Source organism: Talpa occidentalis, unplaced genomic scaffold, assembly GCF_014898055.3.
Source record: "Talpa occidentalis isolate TD23 unplaced genomic scaffold, MPIMG_talOcc4v2.1 talOcc4.2, whole genome shotgun sequence".
NCBI lineage: Eukaryota > Metazoa > Chordata > Mammalia > Eulipotyphla > Talpidae > Talpa > Talpa occidentalis.
Window position 1 is genome coordinate 87,066,204 of NW_023602073.1, and position 27,883 is coordinate 87,094,086.

General features: G+C 38.9%; 1 protein-coding gene across 1 annotated transcript in view; it reads right to left on the bottom strand.

Annotated features, from left to right (window-relative positions):
• IMPG1 (interphotoreceptor matrix proteoglycan 1) overlaps window positions 1–27,883 on the bottom strand; it is a 121,219-nt gene that overhangs the window by 73,887 nt on the left and 19,449 nt on the right. Inside the window, 5 exon segments of the mRNA XM_037518747.1 lie at window positions 2,560–2,639; window positions 3,229–3,300; window positions 13,896–13,917; window positions 14,184–14,317; window positions 14,320–14,346. Coding sequence (XP_037374644.1) covers window positions 2,560–2,639; window positions 3,229–3,300; window positions 13,896–13,917; window positions 14,184–14,317; window positions 14,320–14,346 — 335 coding nt within the window.

Consider the following 27,883-nt stretch of genomic DNA (forward strand, 5'->3'; position numbering starts at 1 on the left):
AACATTTTGCCATTGTAGTTTTTGTTCTATTTTTAAAGGCTAAATATGAATGTCTGGTCATATGTAGTTGAAATGATTTATTTATTTTTTTTTTTGTGGGACTCTCGCTGGTGGCCGGGGAACGAACCGGTGCTGCAGGCTGTAGGCAGCCTTGCAGCCCAGCGCTCAACCGCTGCGCCACCAGGGGAGACCCAAAATAAAAGGAGCCTTTTAAATAAAAGTCTTAACTAGAAGTAGTCTCCTTCATTACTTCTTTCACTGAGAGACAAAGTACAAAGTTCCAGTGAATTAACTATTTAGGAGCCTTAAGAACACTGTCATTTTATAAAGAGCATGTATGCTTCTTTACACACATGTACACACACACACACAATTCATGTATTTATTGCTGAAATACTACGATTGTACTCCATCCTTGTATGACTTTGATGAGAATTTGATTAGACAAAAGAACTTCTGGTTTCTCAGATATTACCTAATATAATCCTTTTTAGAATTGAGTCTAGACTGGTTTAATGAGGCTATTTGTGCTTAAAATTCATATTGAACCTAGTCAGAAAGCAATATGAGGTCAAGCAAGTGTTTGAAATTTTTCTCAGAAGAAACGGCATGTTTGGGCCACATTGGAGGGAGTGGCTAAGAATAGAAGCACTGCTCTGAGGATGTGGATTTGGCCTCTGATCACAAAGGGCCAGGGGTCATCCTTATTGCCCTTGGGAATTGGCACAAGCAGGAATCTCTCATTGTTCTGAACTCTCACAGGCTGCTAGGGCACAGAGCCAGCCCAGTCTGGGTTTCAAACTTAGGGTTTGGTAGGTTTTCATCCTTGGACGCCCAGGTGATCTGAAATGTACACAGCTTCTCAAAAGAGTGAAAGATATGCTTGTGGAAAACTGAATGTCTCTGGTAAGTGCACCTGCTCTCTTATGAACTTAGAATTGTGGAAACTGAAAAAAAGAGAATGAGAACTACCAGTGGAAAATGCCTTGCAGGGCAGAACTCTTCTGCACGCTGGCTCAGGTAGCTTCACCTCATTTCTTACAACCAACTCCCCTCTTCGGTGAGTGGTGGATAGTCTCTAAATCTGTACAAGGAGCATGTGAAGTCACAGTATTGATGTTTGCTTAACTAAAAGATTTTCATTCATTCGTTCACTCAAAAACACACACTGAGTGTCCTAGATAGTAGGAAAATAGAAGTATGGCACATGGTAGTATCTTCCATAGGCTTACCATTTTATTTGGAAAATTTGACGTACACATTAGAAATTTAAATAAATTCTTTAGGTGTATTGTGAGAAGTCTCCAAATTTACTCTTAGCCACTGGATAAATTTTTCATATCTCTTACCCAGAACCCTTAGTAGTTCCCCTGTTACCTAAAATCCAAACAATTTTTCTTGATTCAAGGCTTTCAACCATGGTTCTGATACCAACCAGAACATTTGTAGTGTGTCTCACTTCTCTTCTGACCACCAGACTATTCTACTCACTATTGCTGAGATACCACGTCACTTGTGCAAGTGTCTTGACTGGAAACCCTCCTCACTGTCCCGTACCCACCTCTAGCAATTACACACAGACACACATGTGCAAACCTACTTTTTTTAAATTTCTCATCAATATTCTGTGTTTAATATAAAATAACATCTCTTTGACCACTCAAGTAGAAATCTTTGCTTCCTCTAAACTCTTGTAGCATTGAATAGCTTCTGAATTGATACTCATGATATACTCACCTAGAGTCTTCTTTTTATATGCTAATCTTGTCACTCACATATAATCTCTTTGAATCCCACATGAGTCTCACAATTCATTGAATTTTCCAAAGCAAAAAAATGTGAAGCCATTTATACACAAAACTCTTTTTTTAAAAAGATTTATTTATACATACAAGAGCTGGGGTGCAGGCCAGAGTTGCAGGGTGGGGGTGACGGTGAGAGGATTCACCAGAGACAGAGTGGGGAGCAGAACAGGTGAAGCTACAGAAATACACTGCTGAGGGGAGCCACAGACGAGACTCTGCAGCCTTTCTTATCCTAACATTTTATCCCCATCTACACACCTGCCATATTCAATCATAGTGCCTGAGAACCGCTTTTAGTTTTTCCTATTTGCTGTACAGGGTTTTTATCAGTTTGGTATCTGTCTGACTTATTCATGCTGGACATGACTGAGAGCAAAACCTCTAAACTGTTGTCAGCATTAGATTCCACCTCAGTGTAGAAATAACTTCATTGATTAAGAGATTCATTCATTCAAAAGCTTGAACTTTAATATGTAAGGCTCTATGAGGCATTGGGGGGGGGAAGGAGTCTCTGCCCTCCTAGAATTTATAATTCAGTTGATTCTTGCAATTCCTCCCACTTTATCTTAGTTTTTAATCTATTTTTTTCCCTTAGGCCCTAGGAAGAATGAAAATACGCAATAAAACAAAGTCACTGATTTAATTGTAGTAATAAAAATTCAGTAATATTATCCATTTCCTTCTCTTTTCAAATTTTACTAATAAAATCAAAACAGACATGCGAAGAACTAGAATAACTTTCAGAACTCCTTACTATTGTAGGCATCTTGATGTCACTGAGGAGTGTGTTGTCAGGAGTGAGAGGAGAGGGCCCGAGTGAGACATTGGTAACATCTGCGAGAATTAAAAAAATCACAGTCACAAGAATGAGACTGAAGGAGTTTATATTGGAACAAGGTTAAAATAACATATGCTCTTTCTCTGTCATTCTGCAATTGGCAGATGTTAGGTGCATTTTGAACTCATTTTTTTAAAGATCACACAAATATGTTATTGAGCAAAATATATAACTCATTCTCATGATCCCTCTTAAATTCTCTTTTCTTCCCTGATAGAACCCATGTTTGGTGTATCTTTACATGTGTTAAAGTTCAATGTTTTTGCCTAATAAGATCTGGCAAATTTTTCTATTTGTGACTATACAAAAGATGCATAGGCAAATATTTATCATGCTCATTTTTTTGTTTGAAAATATTGGTAATGATTGCTTCTAATTTGAGAATAGTTGGTGATTTGCTTTATCTTTATACATTTTGATAACATTTCCAAATTTCATATAATGTTTAAATTATTTTATGGGATTAAAATGTAATTTATTTTGAGAAAGTGCATTATAAATTTTATCAACTTCAATTAAAGTCACATGCTTTCATGATTATTTGAATAAAGGATAAGAAGCAGAATCAATGAGATCTAAGTTTGCCTATAGAAATCATGGCAGTTTCACCTGGCCCTTCTAGTATCTCCTTTGTAGCTATTTCGTCTTTTCTATTAGCATAATAAGAAAGAGAAAAGTGGTGGTAAAAAGGAGCTTGATTATAACAAGGGACCTGCATTTAAATTTTCCTATATGCAAAATATCTAAAAATTAGAGAAAAAGCATATAGTACTTTAAAATTGAGCTTACTATTTTTTTTCCATTTCAGAAGTAATCTTCTAATATATTTCATTGACAAAAAATTCAAACACCCCAAAATGGTTATGTTTGGCTCCAAGGTTTTCTATAAGTATCATGGTTTTGTGTAGTCTGGGGACCATTTCTGTAAGCAGGCAAGCCAGTTTTCAAGCTTGATGTTTTATATTCCCATTGTGCTTACACTGTGTTCTTGACAGCAAAGAAAATTGATGACATAACCTATGACTGAAATATTCTTTCTAAAATCTCAGACTCAAAACTTTCAAGCCTGCAAATCCAGTTTATCTATTAAGGTAACTTTTATGGTTATGGTATTGGGAGAGAGAGATTTATGGATAATGTGGATCAATTAAATACCTATACTGGACATTACTATTGCCTGAACTGTAAACAACCAAGGAGTTGTGAGTATTTTACAGTGCCATGGAGTGGTATTGTAGAAGACAGTCTAAGGGTAAATCCAATGTGATAGTTACAGGGTTGTCTGCAAGTAATGTGGGCCCACTGTAGAAACTTTCCTTTAGGAAAGAGTGGCAGTTGTGACTTCTTTGAAGCTCACTGAATGATCTGTTTCTATATGCTATGAGGTCCCAAAGGATTTTGTCTGTGTTGGTATAAAATAGTCATAGTTGTCCAGAAAATTTGTTCCAATTTTCTGTGGTTCATGGAGATGGGAAGACTAAAGGGAATGGCTAGGTGCTCTGATGTTGTAGATTCATCTAGACTGGCAACAGCCAGTGGGACCATCTCAATATTTCTTTCACACCTAGTACTGCCAGGGCAAAGACAGCCTGGTATGGGCTCTAATCAATCAGAATGGATGTATTCATAAACAAGAACAACCATCTTTGTACACAGAGGCTAAATATGAATTCAGACTATAGTAGCATTTGGAATTTATTATTCTTATTTGTATTTGCTGGTGTTATGCTGTGTGACTAATAAAGATTTTAATGGAGATCATATTTAGTGTACCCTCATTGTATCAAATAGTATAGCATTTATAATGTAGGCAATTTTCTTTTCTTTTTTTTTACTGTATAGGTCTTTCTTTTTAATAAGCTCTCCTTCCTATTTTTATGACTTTTGTATCTTTGCTTTATCTTGCAGTAAATGTGAAAATAACCAAGAAGAGTAGTTACTTAAAATGATGCCTGATGCGTTAGTTAGAAGTTAACACCTTGTAGGACTCTGTCTGATGTTGTTTCCTTACCCTTTGACAATAGGTGTGAGTCAGCCACAAAACCAGCAATATAGACCATTACAGAAGAGCTCAGTTGGGGAATCTGGGCCACTGAATTATTTTACTGGCTTTTTTTTTTTTTTTTTTTTTTTTACCATCAAAATTTTATTATTCAGACCTTAACATATTTTTTTTTTTATCTTTTTTATTTTTATTTATTTATTTATTTTTTTAAAATATTAAATTTTATTTTTATATTCCCCCATACAATTGCAAACGCCCCATTCTGACCCCAATCCTTCCCCTCCCGCCCCCCACCCCCCAAAAAGTGTCTCTGGTTCATAGTTTTTTGTTGATTTTGATTTTCACTTTCTTATATTCATTTTCCTGGTCCCTTATTTAAGTTTTCTAGATTCCTGCTATGAGTGAGACCATCCGGTATTTTTCTTTTTCTTTTTGGCTTATTTCGCTGAGCATGATCCCTTCCAGTGCCATCCATGTTGCTGCAAATTGCATGTGTTTATCTTTTTTGAATGCTGAGTAATATTCCATGGTATATATGTACCACATCTTCTTGATCCAGTCATCTATTTTTGGGCATTTGGGTTGTTTCCAAAGCTTAGCTATTGTAAACAGTGCTGCTATAAACATAGGAGTGCAGGTGCTCTTTGGAATTGATGTTTCTGTGTCCTTTGGGTAAATACCTAGGAGTGAAATTGCTGGATCATATGGAAGCTCTATGTTTAGTAGGTCCAGAAATCTCCACACAGCTCTCCATAGTGGTTGGACCAGTTTGCACTCCCACCAACAGTGCAGGAGAGTTCCTTTTTCTCCACATCCTCGCCAACATTTGTTGTTGCTAGTTTTTTTAATATGTGCCATTCTCACTGGTGTGAGATGGTATCTCATGGTAGTTTTGATTTGCATTTCCCTGATTACAAGTGATGTTGAACATTTTTTCATATGTCTGTTGGCCATTTGCATTTCCTCTTCAGAGCAGTTTCTTTTTAGCTCTTCTGCCCATTTTTTGACTGGATTATTTTCTTTGTTGTTGTTGAGTCTCATCAGCTCTTTGCAGATTTTTGTGATCAGTCCTTTATCATTAGTGTAGGGTGCAAAAATGTTCTCCCAGTTGGTGGGGTTTCTCTTTGTTTTTGTTATTGTCTCTTTTGCTGTGCAGAAGCTCTTTAATTTGATGTAGTCCCAGCTGTTTATCTTTCTCTTCACTATCACTGCTTTGGGTGATGTGTCTGTAAAGATGTCTTTGATGTGCAAATCCCGTAGTGTTTCGCCTATATTTCCTTCTATGTATTTTATGGTTTCAGGTCTTATGTCTAGTTCTTTAATCCATTTTGAGTTGATTTTTGTGTATGGTGTGAGGGAGTGGTCAAGCTTCATTCTTTTGCATGTAGCGACCCAGTTTTCCCAGCACCATTTATTGAACAAACTTTCTTTGCTCCAATGCATAGTCTTTGCTCCTTTGTCAAAGATTAGTTGACCATAAATCTGTGGGTTTATTTCTGGATTTTCTATTCGATTCCATTGGTCTGTATGTCTGTTCTTGTTCCAATACCATGCAGTTTTGATGATTATGGCTTTGTAGTATAGTTTGAAGTCTGGGAGTGTGATGCCTCCATTTCCTTCTTTTTTTTTCAGTAGAGCTTTGGCTATTCGGGGTTTTTGGTGATTCCATATGAATTTCATCAATAATTGTTCTATTTCTTTGAAGAATGCCATTGAGATTTTGATTGGAATAGCATTGAATCTGTATATTGCTTTTGGTAGGATGGCCATTTTAATAATGTTTATTCTTCCAATCCATGAGCAGGGGATGTCTTTCCATTTCTTTGTGTCTTCTTCTATTTCTTTTAACAGTGTTTTATAGTTTTCTTTGTATAGGTCCTTTACCTCTTTTGTTAGATTTATTCCCAAATATTTGATTTTTTTTGTTTCGATAATAAAAGGGGTGGTTTTTTTGATTTCTTCTTCTTCAGATTTATTGTTTGTGTATAGGAAGGCTACTGACTTTTGCGTGTTGATTTTGTATCCTGCCACTTTACTGAATTGATTGATGAGTTGAATTAGTTTTTCTGTGGAGATTTTGGGGTTCTCTATGTATATTATCATATCATCTGCAAATAGTGATAGTTTGACTTCTTCTTTTCCTATTTGGATTCCTTGGATGTCTTTCTCTTGTCTTATTGCTCTGGCTAGGACTTCCAGTATTATATTGAAAAGCAGTGGTGAGAGTGGACAGCCTTGTCTTGTTCCAGATCTTAATGGAATTGCTTTCAGCTTTTCACCATTGAGAATGATACTGGCTGTTGGCTTGTCATAGATGGCCTTTATGATGTTGAGGTATGTTCCTTGTATCCCAAGAATTTCAAGGGCTTTTATCATGAATGGGTGTTGCACTTTGTCGAAAGCTTTCTCAGCATCTATTGATATTATCATATGGTTTTTATATTTCTTTTTGTTGATGTGTTGGATAACGTTGATTGATTTTCGGATGTTAAACCATCCTTGTGCCCCTGGAATGAATCCAACTTGGTCGTGGTGAATAATCTTATGGATACATTGTTGGATTCTGATAGCTAAAATTTTATTGAGGATTTTTGCATCAGTGTTCATTAGGGAGATTGGCCTATAGTTTTCCTTTTTTGTATTGTCCTTATTCGGTTTTGGTATTAGTGTAATATTGGCTTCATAGAACGTGTTTGGTATTGTCCCTTCCTTCTCAATTTTTTGGAAGAGTTTGTGAAGGATAGGCACTAATTCGTCTCTGAATGTTTGGTAGAATTCATTTGTAAATCCATCAGGTCCTGGGCTTTTGTTTTTGGGGAGGTTTTTAATTACCATTTCAATTTCGCTGCTTGTAATTGGTCTGTTTAGGTGTTCTATTTCTTCTTTATCTAGCTTTGGGTGATTGTAGAGTTGTAGGAATTTGTCCATCTCCTCTAGATTGTTGAACTTGTTTCCATATAACTGTTCATAGTAGTTACTGATTATTCTTTTGATTTCTGCTGTGTCCGTTGTGATTTCTCCTCTTTCATTTATGATTCTGTGTATTTGTGCTTTCTCCCTTTTTTCCTTTGTGAGCCTGGCTAGGGGTTTGTCTATTTTATTTATTTTTTCAAAGAACCAGCTCTTGGTTTCATTGATCTTTTGGATTGTTTTTTAGTTTCAATTTCATTTATTTCTGCTTTGGTTTTATTTATTTCTTTTCTTCTACTGGTTCTGGGGTTTTTTTGTTGTTCTTTTTCTAGATCTTTGAGCTTCGAGATTAGGTTGTTTCTTTGAGTTCTTTCTTGTTTTTTTGATGTGAGCTTCTATTGCTATATATTTTCCTCTTATTACTGCTTTTGCTGCATCCCATACATTTAGGATATTGGTGTCCTCCTTGTCATTCAATTCAAAGAATTTTTTAATTTCTTCTTTGATCTCCTCGTTAGTCCAGTGGTCTTCCAGTAGTGTGGCTTTTAATCTCCATGAGGTAGGATAGTTCCTTGCCTTCTTTTTATGATTTATTTCTAGTTTGATGCCTTCGTGGTCAGAAAAGATGGTTGGTATGATTTCAATCTTGGTGTATCTGTTGATGTTTGTCTTGTGCCCCAGTATGTGATCGATCCTGGAGAATGATCCATGTGCGCTTGAGAAAAATGTGTACTCCGTTTTTTTTGGGTTTAGTGTTCTATAGATGTCTGTTAAGCCCAAATGCTCTAGGTCCTTATTTAGAGCTTTAGTTTCTTTACTTATTTTTTGTCTTGTTGATCTATCCATTGTTGATAGTGGTGTGTTGAAGTCTCCCACTACATATGTGTTTTCTCTGATGTCTGTTTTCAGAGAGGACAACAGTTGTCTGATATATTTTGGTGCTCTTTCGTTTGGTGAGTATATGTTAATGAGTGTTATTTCTTCTTGAAGTATTGTCCCCTTGATCATAATGTAGTGACCATTGGGGTCTCTTTTTATTTTTTTGAGTTTGAAGTCTGTTTTATCTGATATAAGTATAGCTGTTCCTGCTTTCTTTTTTGGCCCATTTGCTTGTAGGATTGTTTTCCATCCTTTGACTTTGAGCCTATTTTTATCTTTTGTAACTAAATGTGTTTCCTGGAGACAGCAAAAGGTTGGGTTTTGTTTCTTAATCCAGGCTGCAACTCTGTGTCTTTTTATTGAAGAGTTTAGTCCATTTACATTTAGAGTTAATATTGATATGTTAGCATCTGTATTTGCCATTATGTTTGTCTTTCCTTTGATTTTATTTATTTATTCTTTTAATAACTTTTTTTTTTTTTTTTTGGTCTTCTTTCGTTGTTATTCGTCCCTCTGAGGTTCTGGCTTTAGGATTCCTTGTAGTATTTTTTGGAGTGGGGGTTTAGTCGCAATGAAATTCCGGAGTTTCTCTTTGTCTGGGAAGGTCCATATTCTTTCTTCATGGAGGAAGAGAGCTTTGCGGGATAGAGTATTCTTGGTTGGCATCTGTTTTCTTGGAGTCTGTTGACTATGTCCCTCCACTCTCTCCTTGCCCGTAGTGTTTCTTCAGAGAAGTCTGATGTCAGCCTGATTGGTTTTCCTTTGAATGTTATCTGTTTCTTCCCTCTTGTCAGCTTCATTATTTTTTCCTTGTCCTGGATTCTTGGGAGCTTTACTATTATGTGTCTTGCTGTGTTTTTCCTTTCGTCGTGGAAGTTTGGTGTTCTTCTTGCTTCTTGTATATCAATTTTCAGCTCCTTCTTCTCATTTGGGAAGTTCTCTTCAATTATATCCATGAATATTTTCTCTGTTCCTACATGTCTCTCCTCTCCTTCTGGAATTCCTATAACTCTTATATTTCCTTTCCTCATGGAGTCAGATAGTTCCCGAAGTCTTTCTTCATTCTTTTTCCTTCGTACTTCTCTTTCCTTTTCTGTTTTGGTTCTTTTTATTTCTGTGTCTTCAAGATTACTTATTCGTTCTTCCATTTCATCTATTCTGCTTTCATTGCTTTTCCCAGAGTTCTTTAGTTCCTCCATTAATTCTTTGATCTCCTGCATTTCTCTTACTTCCCTCTTTAGGGACTCAATTTCCTTCTTCTGATCTATCACTTTTTTAATCATGGCAATTTTAAATTCTCTTTCTGGAAGGCTCAGAAGTTCTTCCAAGTTGCTGTCGTTGCAATCTGGGGAGTGGTTTTCTTTTTGTGGTGTGCTTCTTTCCTGAGGAGTTTTTAGGTTGCGTGTGGTTCTTCTACTCCCTACTGTCTGTTTTCTAATTTGTCGTATGCGTTGGGACACTGTGTTGCTCGGACTGACTGACATCTTGGGTGAACTTCTCCGCTCCCCTCTGGCTCTTCCAGGAGCCATCTCTGTCTTCTGGGGGAGCTTTCTGCTGGTTTTAGGCAGTTTTTACTGAAGAAATGTCCCTGTTCTCAAATGGCGAAGCAGGATGCAGTCCCTGCGCCTCCGGTTTCAGGCACACTCTTCTGCGCACCCGGTCTGCCCCGGACGTGGGTGCCTGCTCCCTCTGTGGGCTCAGACTGCTGGTCGGAAGGGGCCTGGCGTGGAATAACTTCCCGGCTGGCCACTGGGTCCTCCAGAAACCTTCTGCCCTTTTCAAGCAGTCTTAAGAAATGTCCTGTTTTATAGGGTGTTAGTGACTTTTTTTTCCTGGTCGCTAGGTGGCGCCAGAGATCTCTCCTATTATCCTTGGGGGGCTGTTTTTCGCCTCCCCCCACCCCGTGGGACAGAGAACAGAGCGGGAATGGTAGGATACACCTCAACAGCTTTGGGGTGCTGTGTCTGCCTTGTGCCCCACCGTCGTGGAGAACCCACGCCCCGAATTTTCGTGCCCCGGGTCTCAGTTCAAAGCCCTCAGTTCCAGGACGCGGGCTATAGCCCAGTTCAGTGGCGCGGGAATGGCGCCTTTTGCACAGCTCCCGTGCCTGGGCGCCTGGATCCTGCTCACTCAGGGAGGGACCTTCACCTCAGTGAGGACCTCCGTGCGTCTCCCCGCAAGCCTAGGTCGCAGGCGCGGGGACCTGGGCAGCCGCGATCCAGGTCTGCACTTGCTTTTCAAGCTCCCCGAGCGTGCCGCGTTTCCGCGCCAGCTTACCGGCAGCCCGGGCTGTGTGCGCGTCTCCCGGGGTCTTTGTTCTTCTCTAATGGCGCCCGGAGCCGTTCGCTCACCGCCGAGGCGGATCCTGCAGGGTTCGCCTCAGCTCCCGTTCACGGGGTGTGGTGGCTGCAATAGTTCCTTTCCACTCCCAGTCCCGCTTGCTGCGTGGTTTGTTCTTGTGGGCTGTTTTGGTTTGTTGTTTCCTCCTCTCTGCCGGTTGGAGAGTGCTGCCTCTGTGGGCGGGGGAGGGGAGCAGGGTTCTGCGCTTCCCTCCCTTCTGGTCCTCTTTTATGGCCACTTTCTTCTTCGGGCAGTTCGCTGGCGTCACCCGTTTATCTTCCGTGTCCCACTTCTCACTGGGACCTGCCGCTTTTCCTCCCTATTAACTTTTTTTAATGGGAGATCTTACTCGCAGCGTCTCCTCGCCCTATTTTACTGGCTTTTAACTTGGATTCATTTGGAGCTAGATGTATAGATTAATCAGGTGAGAAAATTTTCTGTCTTTTTGGAAATGTTTGAAGTTAAGGAGTCTCCTCTCTCTCAACTTGGTAACCATAGCCAATGTAAAAAGCTTGTCTTTTGTTCCTTCTTTCTCTGTAGCAATGCTAGTAGGCAAAGGCATGGATGGATAATTCGATTGTTTTTTTTTTAAAAGATGTATTTATTTATACAAGCACTGGGTACAGTCAGAAGACTAGGAGGGTGAGAGAATTCACCAGAGCCAGAGCAGGGAGCAGAACAGGCAGAAGGACCGAAGTACATTGCTGAGTAGAGCAGGGGGTGGCAGGAGAGGTCTGCGCGCCATGTGGGACCCTCGCCTGGCGGCCGGGGATCGAACTGGCCCTGCAGAGGCTGCAGGCAGCTTCGCAACCTAGGGCTCAACCCCTGTGCCACCGGGGAGGCCCGATAATTTGATTTTTCTCTCTTTCTGGTGTGGGTAATCCTGTAATTTTTAATGTAATTTTTAATAATTTTAAATTTTTAATATCAAGTCTTGCTGCATTTTCCCCTATGGATGGCCTCTGCTTCTCTTTCATTTTTAAAAACCATTTAAAAAATTTATATGTATTTTACATCATTGCTCATTTTTAAACAATGTTTGCTTCCCCCAACCCCCAGTTGTAGTCCCCATAGAGTTTCCTTCACCAATGCACCCGTGCACCATCACCGCAGTCCCCTGTGCTCCTCCTTCCCTCCCTCTGATCCCTCTCCCTCCTCCTTCCCTGCAGGATGTCCCTGGTTTATAATTGTCTTTTTTTTGTATTGTTATTATTTTTATTGTTATTTTTTTTAAAAGGAAGTGTCAGTATCAGCCTCTCAGTTTAAATAAGAGGACTCAATATCTCTTGTGACCAAGTGAATACTCTAGTGCTAAGATTTTCCTAAGTCACATTATTTCTTCTGGAAATACCTTTTTATTTTGTAAAACTGTAACTGGACCTAGCATACACTAGTATATGTTATAGATACACGAGGACTCTCTCTGCTCAGTTTTGTGGTAGTGAGTGGAGAAATACAAAATAATTCCTTCCCTGGAGGAGTTCATACTTTACAGGGAAACAGCAGAAAGTAAGAATGTATAGAACGTGTTAAAAGAAAATGTCGGTGCCAAACAGAACACAGAGTTCAAAGCAGGGAGGCTCAGGTTTGTCACAGGCGCAGACAGTTAAAACATGTAATGAGAGCAGGATTTGGACAGTGAAGTAGAGATGCAAGAGGGAGAGGCCTAGGGTCAGAGTGCTGGCCGTGTGCTGTCCACATATAGTGAGGAAGTACCACGGGGCTGTAGCAGGGTGATGGGTTATGGGAGATAGGTGGAAAGGTTAGGATGAAGGACTTTGATTAATTAGTTTGACCTACCAGCTCAGTGGAGGTGCTGGTAGGAAACAGCTCAGTTTAATAGATCATTTACTAAGTTGAAGGATGTGTGTAAGAGTAATCAAAGTAGTAATGATAGGGTGTTAAAACTACCTGTATGCCAGGGAGGTGAAAGAATGGGTAGTTACCAGGATCCAGAGATTGAAAAGGCTCTGACAGGAGCTAACCTAGTAGTGGGGGAGGACAATGGCTTTGGAAGACTTTGTAGATTGCTGGGATGTGTGTGTGTGTGTGTGTGTGTTTGGGGTGGGGGCAGGGATAAGTTGGCTGACTCCATTCTCCTCTCTCCCTCTGATCTTCTTGCCTTTGGCTGACTCTAACCAGAAGTCAGAGGAGAAGGCATGCCAGTGACCCAATCCATACAGCTCAGCTATCTGCACACAGAACAGGTGGGCAAGGGAAGGAGGGGATATTCAAAAGGACAAAAGAAGATGCTGGAATCTTTTGAAAGTCATTGAACAAGGCTCAACATTAGAAAAGGAATATTTCATATTTATTAATCCAGCTGCAAGGGAAGGAAAAGTTTAGAGGCAGGGGACTCTACTAGGGAGATCAGATTTGACATTTTCCACAGTGTAAATTAATAAGGACTTGGACCAGATTGTTGGTAAAGGGAATAGAAATAAAGTAACCAATGTAAAAAGCATTATAAAGAATTTTCAGTAGTTCATATAGTCAAATTTGTGGTATTATCATCTTTGGATTTAGATTGCTAAATATTATAAAATATATGCAATTTGTGAATTTAAAGTTTGACAGCATCTCCCTTCTTTAATAATTTATCGAATGTAAATTTATTTCCTCTCTCTTTTTTGCATTTTGAATTTCTTATTGACATGCAGACCTTGTTGAAGATACAGATCAGTGCTTCTATAATTTCAGTTGAAAAACACTAACAACTTATAGAATGCCAAATGAGAGTTCAACGTTCAGGTTTCTCTCTGATTTTATTACATATTTTCTTCAGGTAAATAATGGTTTATCATAAATTCTGAAAATCAAACTATTCCAATTGCTCTATATCTTATAAGTGAAAGTGCACATGAGATATTTATCACACAGTAATGAACTTATTTTATCTGCAAATATCTATCTCAGTCGATAAGGTCTAACCATTTCCCTTTTATGTAGTCATTTATCTTTAGCAAAGTATAGGTATAAATTGTCTGTCAGAATAACCTACACAGATTTCAGTTACTGACATAATATCATAAAGGTACAATAGCTCAGTCTCACTCCATTATATGATCTTTCAAAAGTCAAGAGCGTGCAGCACTCTATTTTAGGTACTTACCTTTCAGGAAGTTTCTCTGTTTTATTCTCTGCAGAAAGATAAAGAGTAATTTTACCAGGAGATAATGCCAACTGAAGAGGTAAAATCTATTTTCATTCCCTTTTCCCTTTAACTTCACTTCACTTGTCTGTAGAAAGTTAGTTTGCAAGAATAAAACTCTTGTTGGCCTTATCAGATATCTCCAAGTATTTCTTCAACTAACCCTTATGCTCTGAAAAACAATTCAAAGGGGCAGAGGCTGGTAGCTTAGGAGCCCTTTGGGCAGTGTTCCAAATATACAGTGGCTAGGCTCACCTGCTGAAGAAGATCCAGGTGCTCTTGGAAATTGCTGAAATTCTTCCCAATATCAAAGAGGTAGAAAACCTGCTGGCAGATGCTGACCCAGTCTTCATGTTCCCCTGTGTCAGAGATGAGATCCAGAAAGATAGGTATGCTCCCCATACTGCTTCCTGACACATTGCAATGTAGCGCCATTAGGGGTGCAAAATGGCCACACGCTAAGACCATGCCCTCCCCCTAATCCAAGTGCAATCCTATTGGCCATTTTTGCTTTGTTGTGTTTTGTACTGTTATTATTTTTTTACACTGAGGTCTACTTGGTTCCCCCATATTCCTGCTATAAGTGAAACCATCCGATATTTTTCTTTTTCCTTTTGGCTTATTTCACTGAGCATAATTCCTTCCAGTTCCATCCATGTTGCTGCGAATGGCATGAGTTTATCTTTTTTGATTGCTGAATAATATTCAGCAATTGTGTATATATGCCACATCTTCCTGATCTAGTCATCTATTTTTGGGCACTTGGGTTGTTTCCAGGTTTTACCTATTGTAAATAGTGCTGCAATAAACATAGGGGTACAGGTGTTTCTTTGCATCAATGTTTGTCTGTCCTTTGGGTAGATCCCTAGTAGTGGAATTGCTGGGTCGTATTGTAGCTCCATTTTTAGTAGACTGAGGAAACTCCAGACAGCTTTCCATAGTGGCTGGACAAGTTAGCCCTCCCACCAGCAATGTAGGAGAGTTCTTTTTCACTACATCCTCACCAACATTTGTTGTTGCTTGGTTTTTTTTTTTTTGTGCCATTATTTTTTCTTATACAAGAGCTGGGGCACAGGCCAGAGGCGTGGGAGGGTGAGAGGATTCACCAGAGACAGAGCAGGGAGCTGAACAGGCAGAAGGACCGAACTACACTGCTGAGGGGAGCAGAGGGTGAGACAGGAGAGGTCTGCCATGCTATGTGGGTATCTCCCTGGCCGGCCGGAAATCAAACCTGCACTGCAAGGCTGCGGACAGCTTCACAGCGCTGTTCAAACTGCTGCACCACTGGGGAGGCCCTTTCTGTACTATTTGTTGTAAGAAGCAAAGGGATTTTAAGACTAAAAGAAGCTCAATTCATTTAGAGCAGCAACCTGACAGAATCCACAAAACCAGGAGTGGGTGCCTTCCCCACTACCTCCCATGTGCCAGAGTCTTCACATTTGGGGAGATAGGGTCAGCACACCTGGAGAGTGATGGAATAACTTTGTCCTGGAACCCTCGTTTGTGAATATGATCTCTCCAGACAGGCAAGGGTCAGAGTTGGAATGCCTTTCTCCAATCACTAGTCAATCTTTCCATGCCTGTGTCTAGTGGAGTCTGCATACTATGCAAGAAGGAAACACACAGGTGATTTCAGATTTGTTATGTGTCCAGTCCTAGCAAACCAGCTGCCTTTGTTACCCTTCTTTCTTACAAAAGTTACATTCTCTTTGGGGATGGTATTTTACCTTTCCATCTTTTTCAATGTACCCAATAGTTTATTTCAAAGCCCACTGGAATGCCAGAGAGTGAAAAATGACAAAAAATCAACTAGACTGCCTTTGAGTGTTGATGACTTTGACTCACAGTATCCTTGTAAGAAATATCTAGAAGGGTATGATATGAGTACCCTTCTGTTTGCTGGTTGGACTCATCCTTGGGAGTGTTGCTTTTTGTCTGAAATTAAGCCTTCATTTAATTTCAGTCCAATTGAAAGCTTGTTTTTGGTGCTCCCTTTCCTGCTGCCCTTTCTCTGATGTCCGGGACACAGAATGTCTTTGCACCCATTAAAATCTACTTTTCACAAAGGTTCTGAGAGGACTTTCTCCCTGAAGCACAAATATCTGAAGTAGCTTGAAGAATGATCTCCCTCAGGCATTGTAGTTTGTAGGAATCAAGATGTAGTTTATAGGGACTGGCAGATTTTCTTTAGAATTTTTTTTTTTTTTTTTATGATTGATGTACTTTATTTTTTTTTTTTCAATGAAATTAGAACTTTAATTTGAGAGTTAGCACCATGTAGAGTGCTTTACAATAAAATCCTAGGTAGAATTCTTTTTTTTTTTTTTTTTTAATAAATTTTATTGTTATATTCCCCATACAATTGCAGCCCCCCCATTCTGACCCCAATCCCTCCCCTCCCACCCCCGCCCCCCTAAAAGTGTCTCTGGTTCATAGTTTTTTGTTGATTTTGATTTTCACTTTCTTATAGTTATTCATTTTCCTGGTCCCTTATTTAAGTTTTCTAGATTCCTGCTATGAGTGAGACCATCCGGTATTTTTCTTTTTCTTTTTGGCTTATTTCGCTGAGCATGATCCCTTCCAGCGCCATCCATGTTGCTGCAAATTGCATGTGTTTATCTTTTTTGAATGCTGAGTAATATTCCATGGTATATATGTACCACATCTTCTTGATCCAGTCATCTACTTTTGGGCATTTGGGTTGTTTCCAAAGCTTAGCTATTGTAAACAGTGCTGCTATAAACATAGGGGTGCAGGTGTTCTTTGGAATTGATGTTTCTGTGTCCTTTGGGTAAATACCTAGGAGTGGAATTGCTGGATCATATGGAAGCTCTATGTTTAGTAGGTCCAGAAATCTCCATACAGCTTTCCACAGTGGTTGGACCATTTCTTTAGAATTTTTAAGGAAAAGATTTTTTTTTGGCAGCCCTCTATTGTCATTTTTATGGCTTCCTGGAAGATTTCCACATTCCAGGGGGCATAGAATCTTTCTGTGACTGGAGCACAGGCACACCAGCCACAACCCAGAGGGTTCCTCCCTCCTTACCCAGGGAGCATCAAAAGAGGTTTTGAAAGTTGAGGCATCAAAGAATCTCAGGGATGGGAGGAATCTAAAAACTTCTCAAAGCTGGATTTTTCTAACTCCTTGATTTGTCTGTCCTGCACTAATCTACTAGGAAGAATTTACACAAGGATTCTACAGAAATCCAGAGCCTTGCCTCCCTAGTTTTTTCTTTTTTTTTTTTTTTTTACTTTTTTTTTTTTTTTTTTTTTTTTTACATCATTGGTCATTTTTAAACAATATTTGCTTCCCCTCACTCCCTCAGGTGTAGTCCCCATAGAGTTTCCTTCACCAAAGCACCTGTGCACCATCACCTCAGTCCCCTGGTCTCCTCCCTCCTTCCCTCTCACCCCTCTCCCGCCTCCTCCCTTGCAGTATGTCTCTTGTTTATAATTGTCCGTTTTTGCTTTGTTGTGTTTTGTACTGTTATTATTTTTTTTTACACTGATGTCTTATTTCATTCGCCTATATTCCTGCTATAAGTGAAACCATCTGATATTGTTCTTTTTCCTTCTGGCTTATTTCACTGAGCATAATTCCTTCTAGTTCCATCCATGTTGCTGTGAATGGCATGAGTTTATCTTTTTTGACTGCTGAATAATATTCAGCAATTTTGTATATATGCCACATCTTCCTGATCCAGTCGTCTATTTTTGGGTACTTGGGTTGTTTCCAGGTTTTACCTATTGTAAATAGTGCTACAATAAACATAGGGGTACAGGTGTTCCTTTGCATCAATGTTTGTCCGTCCTTTGGGTAGATCCCTAGTAGTGGAATTGCTGGGTCATATGGTAGCTCCATTTTTAGTAGACTGAGGAAACTCCAGACAGCTTTTCATAGTGGCTGGATCAGTTTGCACTCCCACCAGCAATGTAGGAGAGTTCCTTTTTCACCACATCCTCGCCAACATTTGTTGTTGCTTATTTTTTTGATATGTGCCATTCTCACTGGTGTAAGGTGGTATCTCAATGTGGTTTTAATTTGCATTTCCCTGATTATAAGAGATGTTGAGCATTTTTTCATATGCTGGTTGGCCATTTGCATTTCTCCTTTGGAGAAATGTCTTTTAAGTTCTTCTGTCCATTTCTTGACTGGATTGTTTCTTTTGTTTTTGTTGAGTCACGTGAGTTCTTTGTATATCTTTGTGATCAGTCCCTTATCAGTTGACTGGAGTGCAAAGATTTTTTCCCAATCAGTGGGGTGTCTCTCTGTTTGGGTTAATGTCTCTTTTGCTGTGCAGAAGCTTTTCAGTTTGATGTAATCCCAGGTGTTTATCTTTGTCTTCACTATCACTGCTTTGGGTGATGAGTCTTTAAAGATGTTATTGCAATGTATGTCTTGTATTGTTTTACCTATATTTTCTTCTATATATTTTATGGTTTCTGGTCTTATGTCCAGTTCTTTTATCCATTTTGAGTTGATTTTTGGCATGGTGAGAGGTAGTGGTCTAGTTTCATTGTTTTGCATGTGGTGGTCCAGTTTTCCTAGCACCATTTATTGAACAAACTGTTCATGTTCCATTGCATATTCTTTGCTCCTTTGTCAAAGAGCAGTTGTCCATATAAGTGTGGTTTTATTTCTGGGCTCTCTATTCGGTTCCATTGGTCTGTGTGTCTTTTTTTTTCCAATACCAAACTATTTTAATTATTAGGCTTTGTAGTATAGCTTCAAGTTTGGAAGTGTGATGCCTCCTTTCTCCTTTGTTTTCATCAGTTGGGCTTTCACCGCCCTAGTTTTTCATGGGTGCTGGCTGGCCAATGCCTGAAATCTGACCACAGAACTTCACTTTCCTGTTGAATGCTATCCCTAGGCTGTGTGACAATGTAGGAAGACTCCCCAGGGAACACATGTCTTGCAAGCCAGTCACAGCCCCAGCAAAGTTATGCACATTTGGAAGGATTACACTAGGCCAATGGGGTGTGAAATTGCCCACCCCACAGTGGGCACACATGAGCTGGAGAGAGAACCCACTGGAATGAAAGTCAGGCTGTATGGGGTCCTGACCCTGCTCTGCTACCAACGGGGCCTGTCACCTACTCCTCTAATCTGTACAATGAGGGTGTTGGCTCGATGATCTCTAGCCAGTGTGTCTAAAACTTTTAAGTGCAAATAAATTACCTGGGGTTCCTATTAAAATGCAAGTTCTAAAAGTAGGTCTAGTGTGGGAGCTGAGTCTGTGTACTTCCTATCATGTTCCTAGGTGGCTGTGAGGCAGCTGGTATGGGGACAGCACTTGTGCAAAAACTGGGACTCCCTCCACATTTAATCTTCTCTAAGTCCACATGACGGTACAAGAAAGATCTAGATTTTGATTAAGCTTTTGATATTGGGGTGGGGAGAAAGTGAGAGAGAAGAGGAGAGACAGGGAGAGAGGCACAGACAGGACACGAGCTGGGGCTGGACTTGAAGGGAAACAGCCACAAAGGAGAGAGTTTGCTGGGTGGGGGCACAGGGCCACAAAAGGAAACTAGTAGAAACAAGCCTGCTTTTTTTGCCTCTGTGTTTTGGAATGAGCACGTTAACATTTTGCTCCAGTTGCTGTAAGCACTGGGGAAAAAAATAGCTCAATATTCCATTTGATTTGAGGAATGTGGGAGCTTTCTCCCCTAAGTCTGAAAGATGTCAACACATAATTTTGTAAAAGCAGCTACAAGAACAATAAGTGGGTTACTCTGTCAAAAGAACACCACTTTGTGGCTGGGTCTTATTTCTTGTTTCTTTGTGAACCAATTTGTTAGACTTAAGAAATTCTTGCTGATGAATAGTAAAATTTCATATCACCCAAGAGCAGCCATAAAGATCATGGGCTGTCAATGCTGTGGGGAGAAAAACAGTAGTTTGCTTATCCACGGAAGCAAAGAAGAATGTGGCAAACTTAATCAAGAAGAAAGAAGTAAGAATAATATTCAGAGCTAAAAATTTGGTTGCAGCAATAAATAGTTGATTCTACAAATACCTGTGACGAAAGTGGTAAAGAATTAGAAGTTACATGAAAACAGTCAGTGTTAGTCATGTTCATATTTAATGTGATGCTTATGCTGTATATGTATACTTCTACCTGTGAACAAATGACATAGAATTTCTGGTGTTATTATCTGATCACTGTGTAGGAACTTCCAAAATGAGTGACATACATATCACTATCTTTTCACATTCTCAGTGGCTTCTTTGCCTTCTGATTCCATCAACAAACATTTAGTAGGAATCTGCTATGCAGAGGTGCTGTGCCAGGACCTCAGAATATTCATACAGTGTACTTGATTTCCTACAATTAGAGTCCTCCTGACTGTGATCCAGTACGTGTCATTTCTTTGTGGGCATGGTTTCTCTCAGAAAGCAAATATATCTTTATTTCTGCAAAAAAGAAGACCTTTATATTTTTGAGACTGTCAGTTAATTATGTCTCCAGAACTGTAAGACCTGCCCAGATTAACTCAACCCTCGCACATCTTACAGATGTAAGTACTAAAGAACTTTGTGGATGCTGGTATCATGAAATACATTCTATGTTTCATATGTGCAACCCTCACAGGTTACCTTGAAACGGCTTGCTCCAGTCAATGGGTCTGATGTCCAGCAGGGTGATGTGCTTTTTGGAATGGAAGTAAACAGTGTGACCAGGATAGAAATCAGTGAACTTCCTCAACTTTCACATATAAGATCATTCTCCTCTCCCTTCCTGCACCCTCAGCCTCCCTCCCCTTAAAGAAGCAGCCATGGCATTTTTTTCATTCATGGCTGGTAAATGATAAGGGCAACCACGGACAGCTGTGGTGTGATTAAACTCTATAATGATTTCTGGGAATGCTGTAAGAATTCTATGATGCTGTCTTGGTGTTAAAAACAGCACTGTAACTCTGCTGGAAATCATAGAGCTGTGTTGTAAATTTCATTACTAGCCCAGCCTTATAACATGGCAACAACTCCTAATTTGTGATCCCTCTGCACAAGGATATACCTCCAGGTTTCCAAGCTTCATGATTTTTTGCTGCATTAGCAATAAGCAACTTGAACTTATCAAGAAAGGAGAGAGGATCTGGATTGTAATGTTGCTTTTGAAAAATGAAATCTTAAGTCATAAATCAACTTGAATCATATTCCTGACGTTGCAGTCATCCTGTGCTTCTTACTTCATAATAACAACATTAAAATTCAAAATTGGGCTTAAGCAAAAATAAAATAAAGGGGAAAACCCAGATGCCAAGGCTTTCTGGTGACTTGTTGAATGCCAAGTGGTTCTGTGTGGCACAGGATCATAGTTGTAAATATTTATTATTCATTTCTCTCATATTATTTGGCTGATTTTGATATCTCCTTTGACTAAATGAGAGACTGAAAGTTTTGGGTTTGGGCTGAAGACAACCTGCAGATAAATGAAAGGGAAGGGATGAAAAAAACAAAAGTCTAGACACACTTTACCCTTTCCTTACCTCTCAATCTATACTAAGCTTGAAGACTGGTTATAATTTGTTTCATGGATTCCTGTGAACAGATTTGAGCTCTAGTTGCTGCAAATGCCAACCTTTTTGTTTGATGCTTTGCCAACTCAAATATTCATCTCATGTTTGATACTTTGTATGTGTTTGCATTATTTTCAGTTGCCTTGATTCTTGGGCATTTTCTATGTCTTCAGTTTTCAGTTCCAGAATGGTCTATTTTAATGGAAGTATCTGTATAAGATATATATATATATATATATAAACATGATAAATCAATGAAATAAAGTAAAAATTAGAATCCTCAGGTTCATAAAAATTTGACTGGTATAATTGCCAAATGTAATATTACAGTAACAAGGCATTTTCAGGAATAAGGTAATAGCACAATCCATTGATTGAGTGTATTTTTAAAGAAACAAGTGTCTCAAATAATCTTGCCTTTAGGAATTGCCAAATATTGAAGCCATTTCCCATACATTCTCTAAAAATCACTCTCCACTTAGCACTCAAGCCTCCCCAGAGATGCCTCTTTTGATAGACATTATAATTCAAGTGGGGAGTGATACAGCATTGTGGCACCCAGAGGTGTACTCTCGATGAGGAAGTAGAATGCTTCTCGAAACCTGGGGACACCATGTAACAAAGCAGCCCTCCTGCCTATTAGTGGCAGCCCAGGATTTCTATGCAGGTGGGGCTCAGAGGGTGGCCATCCGGTTGAAAGTGAGTTGGCAAGGACATGTATTAAAGTTACAGCTACAAAGCTACTTGATATTTTAGGGAGATTGTGAGAGGAAGGATGAAGAGAAGGGCAAAGAGAGGAATTCAGCAGAAGATTTAACTCCCTAAACCATTTCTTCCTTTTGGTACTGTTGTGTCTGTAAAGGTAGATTTCATTTTTAACTCTCTAGACCTTCCATAGTAATAGTGTAGATTCATTAAGCATTTCGGTATTCTGAATTTTTTTTTTCAGATGTATTATCTCATATAATTCTTATAAAAGCTCTAGGATAGAGACAAAACAGACAACTCTCCCCTCAGTTTATAGTGCTTTGGAGTAACTGAGGCTTCAAGTTGTCAGAAATTTCTAACAGTTGTCAAATTCTTCCTTTCCCTCAGCATCTCTTTCCTTTTACCCATTCTGCCATTTACAAAGATAATTTTTTTAAAGATTTATTTATTTATGTGTACAACAACTGGGGTACAGGCCAGAGGTGCGGGTGGGTGAAAGGATTCACCAGAGACAGAGTGGGGAGCACAGCAGCGGATCTACTGAAATACACTTGTTTTTTTTTTTTTTTTTTTAATAAATTTTATTGTTATATTCCCCATACAATTGCAGCCCCCCCATTCTGACCCCAATCCCTCCCCTCCCACCCCCGCCCCCCTAAAAGTGTCTCTGGTTCATAGTTTTTTGTTGATTTTGATTTTCACTTTCTTGTAGTTATTCATTTTCCTGGTCCCTTATTTAAGTTTCTAGATTCCTGCTATGAGTGAGACCATCCGGTATTTTTCTTTTTCTTTTTGGCTTATTTCGCTGAGCATGATCCCTTCCAGCGCCATCCATGTTGCTGCAAATTGCATGTGTTTATCTTTTTTGAATGCTGAGTAATATTCCATGGTATATATGTACCACATCTTCTTGATCCAGTCATCTATTTTTGGGCATTTGGGTTGTTTCCAAAGCTTAGCTATTGTAAATAGTGCTGCTATAAACATAGGGGTGCAGGTGTTCTTTGGAATTGATGTTTCTGTGTCCTTTGGGTAAATACCTAGGAGTGGAATTGCTGGATCATATGGAAGCTCTATGTTTAGTAGGTCCAGAAATCTCCATACAGCTTTCCACAGTGGTTGGACCAGTTTGCACTCCCAACAACAGTGCAGAAGAGTTCCTTTTTCTCCACACCCTCGCCAACATTTGTTGTTGCTAGTTTTTTTAATATGTGCCATTCTCACTGGTGTAAGATGGTATCTCATGGTAGTTTTGATTTGCATTTCCCTGATGACAAGTGATGTTGAACATTTTTTCATATGCCTGTTGGCCATTTGCATTTCCTCTTCAGAGAAGTTTCTTTTAAGCTCTTCTGCCCATTTTTTGACTGGATTATTTTCTTTGTTGTTGTTGAGTCTCATCAGCTCTTTGCAGATTTTTGTGATCAGTCCTTTATCATTAGTGTTGGGTGCAAAAATGTTCTCCCAGTTGGTGGGGTTTCTCTTTGTTTTTGTTATTGTCTCTTTTGCTGTGCAAAAGCTCTTTAATTTGATGTAGTCCCAGCTGTTTATCTTTGCCTTCACTATCACTGCTTTGGGTGATGTGTCTGTAAAGATGTCTTTGATGTGCAAATCACGTAGTGTTTCGCCTATATTTCCTTCTATATATTTTATGGTTTCAGGTCTTATGTCTAGTTCTTTAATCCATTTTGAGTTGATTTTTGTGTATGGTGTGAGGTGGTGGTCAAGCTTCATTCTTTTGCATGTAGCGACCCAGTTTTCCCAGCACCATTTATTGAACAAACTTTCTTTGCTCCAATGCATATTCTTTGCTCCTTTGTCAAAGATTAGTTGACCATAAATCTGTGGGTTTATTTCTGGATTTTCTATTCGATTCCATTGGTCTGTATGTCTGTTCTTGTTCCAATACCATGCAGTTTTGATGATTATGCCTTTGTAGTATAGTTTGAAGTCTGGGAGTCTGATGCCTCCATTCCCTTCTTTTTTTTTCAGGAGAGCTTTGGCTATTCGGGGTTTTTGGTGATTCCATATGAATTTCATCAATAATTGTTCTATTTCTTTGAAGAATGACATTGAAATTTTGATTGGAATAGCATTGAATCTGTATATTGCTTTTGGTAGGATGGCCATTTTAATAATGTTTATTCTTCCAATCCATGAGCAGGGGATGTCTCTCCATTTCTTTGTGTCTTCTTCTATTTCTTTTAACAGTGTTTTATAGTTTTCTTTGTATAGGTCCTTTACCTCTTTTGTTAGATTTATTCCCAATATTTGATTTTTTTGTTTCAATAACAAAAGGGATGGTCTTTTTGATTTCTTCTTCTTCAGATTATTGTTTGTGTATAGGAAGGCTACTGACTTTTGCGTGTTGATTTTGTATCCTGCCACTTTACTGAACTGATTGATGAGTTGAATTAGCTTTTCTGTGGAGTTTTTGGGGTTCTCTATGTATAATATCATATCGTCTGCAAATAGTGATAGTTTGACTTCTTCTTTTCCTATTTGGATTCCTTGGATGTCTTTCTCTTGTCTTATTGCCCTGGCTAGGACTTCCAGTATTATATTGAAAAGCAATGGTGAGAGTGGACATCCTTGTCTTGTTCCAGATCTTAATGGAATTGCTTTCAGCTTTTCACCATTGAGAATGATACTGGCTGTTGGCTTGTCATAGATGGCCTTTATGATGTTGAGGTATGTTCCTTGTATCCCCAGAATTTCAAGGGCTTTTATCATGAATGGGTGTTGCACTTTGTCGAAAGCTTTCTCAGCATCTATTGATATTATCATATGGTTTTTATATTTCTTTTTGTTGATGTGTTGGATAACGTTGATTGATTTTCGGATGTTAAACCATCCTTGTGCCCCTGGAATGAATCCAACTTGGTCGTGGTGAATTATCTTATGGATACATTGTTGGATTCTGATAGCTAAAATTTTATTGAGGATTTTTGCATCAGTGTTCATTAGGGAGATTGGCCTGTAGTTTTCCTTTTTTGTGTTGTCCTTGTTCGGTTTTGGTATTAGTGTAATGTTGGCTTCATAAAACGTGTTTGGTATTGTCCCTTCCTTCTCAATTTTTTGGAAGAGTTTGTGAAGGATAGGCACTAATTCGTCTCTGAATGTTTGGTAGAATTCATTTGTAAATCCATCAGGTCCTGGCTTTTGTTTTTGGGGAGGTTTTTTATTACCATTTCAATTTCGCTAATTGTAATTGGTCTGTTTAGGTGTTCTATTTCTTCTTTATCTAGCTTGGGTGATTGTAGAGTTGTAGGAATTTGTCCATCTCCTCTAGATTGTTAAACTTGTTTCCATATAACTGTTCATAGTAGTTACTGATTATTCTTTTGATTTCTGCTGTGTCCGTTGTGATTTCTCCTCTTTCATTGATGATCCTATTTATTTGTGCTTTCTCCCTTTTTTCCTTTGTGAGCCTGGCTAGGGGTTTGTCTATTTTATTGATTTTTTCAAAAAACCAGCTCTTGGTTTCATTGATCTTTTGGATTGTTTTTTTAGTTTCAATTTCATTTATTTCTGCTTTGGTTTTTATTATTTCTTTTCTTCTACTGGTTTTGGGGTTTTTTTGTTGTTCTTTTTCTAGATCTTTGAGCTTCGAGATGAGGTTGTTTCTTTGCGTTCTTTCTTGTTTCTTGATGTGAGCTTCTATTGCTATATATTTTCCTCTTATTACTGCTTTTGCTGCATCCCATACATTTAGGATATTAGTGTCCTCCTTGTCGTTCAATTCAAAAAATTTTTTAATTTCTTCTTTGATCTCCTCATTAGTCCAATGGTCTTCCAGTAGTGTGGTTTTTAATCTCCATGAGGTAGGAAAGTTCCTTGCCTTCTTTTTATGGTTTATTTCTAGTTTGATGCCTTCATGGTCAGAAAAGATGGTTGATATGATTTCAATCTTGGTGTATCTGTTGATGTTTGTCTTGTGCCCCAGTATGTGATCGATCCTGGAGAATGATCCGTGTGCGCTTGAGAAAAATGTGTACTCCGTTTTTTGGGGGTTTAGTGTTCTATAGATGTCTGTTAAGCCTAATTGCTCTAGGTCCTTATTTAGAGCTTTGGTTTCTTTACTTATTTTTTGTCTTGTTGATCTATCCATTGTTGATAGTGGTGTGTTGAAGTCTCCCACTACGTATGTGTTTTCTCTGATGTCTGTTTTCAGAGAGGACAACAGTTGTCTGATATATTTTGGTGCTCCTTCGTTTGGTGAGTATATGTTAATGAGTGTTATTTCTTCTTGAAGTATTGTCCCCTTGATCATAATGTAGTGACCATTGGGGTCTCTTTTTATCTTTTTGAGTTTGAAATCTGTTTTATCTGATATAAGTATAGCTGTTCCTGCTTTCTTTTTTGGTCCATTTGCTTGTAGGATTGTTTTCCATCCTTTAACTTTGAGCCTATTTTTATCTTTTGTAGCTAAATGTGTTTCCTGGAGACAGCAAAAGGTTGGGTTTTGTTTCTTAATCCAGGCTGCCACTCTGTGTCTTTTTATTGAAGAGTTTAGTCCATTTACATTTAGAGTTAATATTGATATGTTAACATCTGTATTTGCCATTGTGTTTGTCTTTCCTTTGATTTTATTTATTTATTCTTTTAATAACTTTTTTTTTTTTTTTTTTGGCCTTCTTTCATTGTTATTCGTCCCTCTGAGGTTCTGGCTTTAGGACTCCTTGTAGTATTTTTTGGAGTGGGGGTTTAGTTGCAATGAAATTCCGGAGTTTCTGTTTGTCTGGGAAGGTCCATATTCTTTCTTCAAAGAGGAAGGAGAGCTTTGCGGGATAGAGTATTCTTGGTTGGCATCTGTTTTCTTGGAGTCTGTTGACTATGTCCCTCCACTCTCTCCTTGCCCGTAGTGTTTCTTCGGAGAAGTCTGATGTCAGCCTGATTGGTTTTCCTTTGAATGTTATCTGTTTCTTCCCTCTTGCCAGCTTCATTATTTTTTCCTTGTCCTGGATTCTTGGGAGCTTTACTATTATGTGTCTTGCTGTATTTTTCCTTTCGTCGTGGAAGTTTGGTGTTCTTCTTGCTTCTTGTATATCAATTTTCAGCTCCTTCTTCACATTTGGGAAGTTCTCTTCAATTATCTCTTTGAATATTTTCTCTGTTCCTACATCTCTCTCCTCTCCTTCTGGTATTCCTATAACTCTTATATTTCCTTTCCTCATGGAGTCAGATAGTTCCCGAAGTCTTTCTTTGTTCTTTTTCCTTCGTACTTCTCTTTCCTTTTCTGTTTTGGTTCTTTTTATTTCTGTGTCTTCAAGATTACTTATTCGTTCTTCCATTTCATCTATTCTGCTTTCATTGCTTTTCCCAGAATTCTTTAGTTCTTCCATTAATTCTTTGATCTCCTGCATTTCTTTTACTTCCCTCTTTAGGGACTCAATTTCTTTCTTCTGACCATTGTTTTCCCTCTCTAGGGACTCAATTGCATTCTTCTGATCGTTATTTTTCCCTTATCATTGTTTTCCTTTATGACTTCTGTCAGTTTTTTAATCACGGCAATTTTAATTCTCTTTCTGGAAGGCTCAGAAATTCTTCCAAGTTATTGTCTTTGCAATCTGGGGGCTGGCTTTCTTTTTGTGGTGTGCTTTTTCTCTGGAGAGTTGCTAGGTTGCGTGTGGTTCTTCTCCTCCCTACTGTCTGTTTTCTAATTTGCCGTATGCGTTGGGACACTGTGTTGTTGGGACTGGCCGGCATCTTGGGTGGGCTTCTCT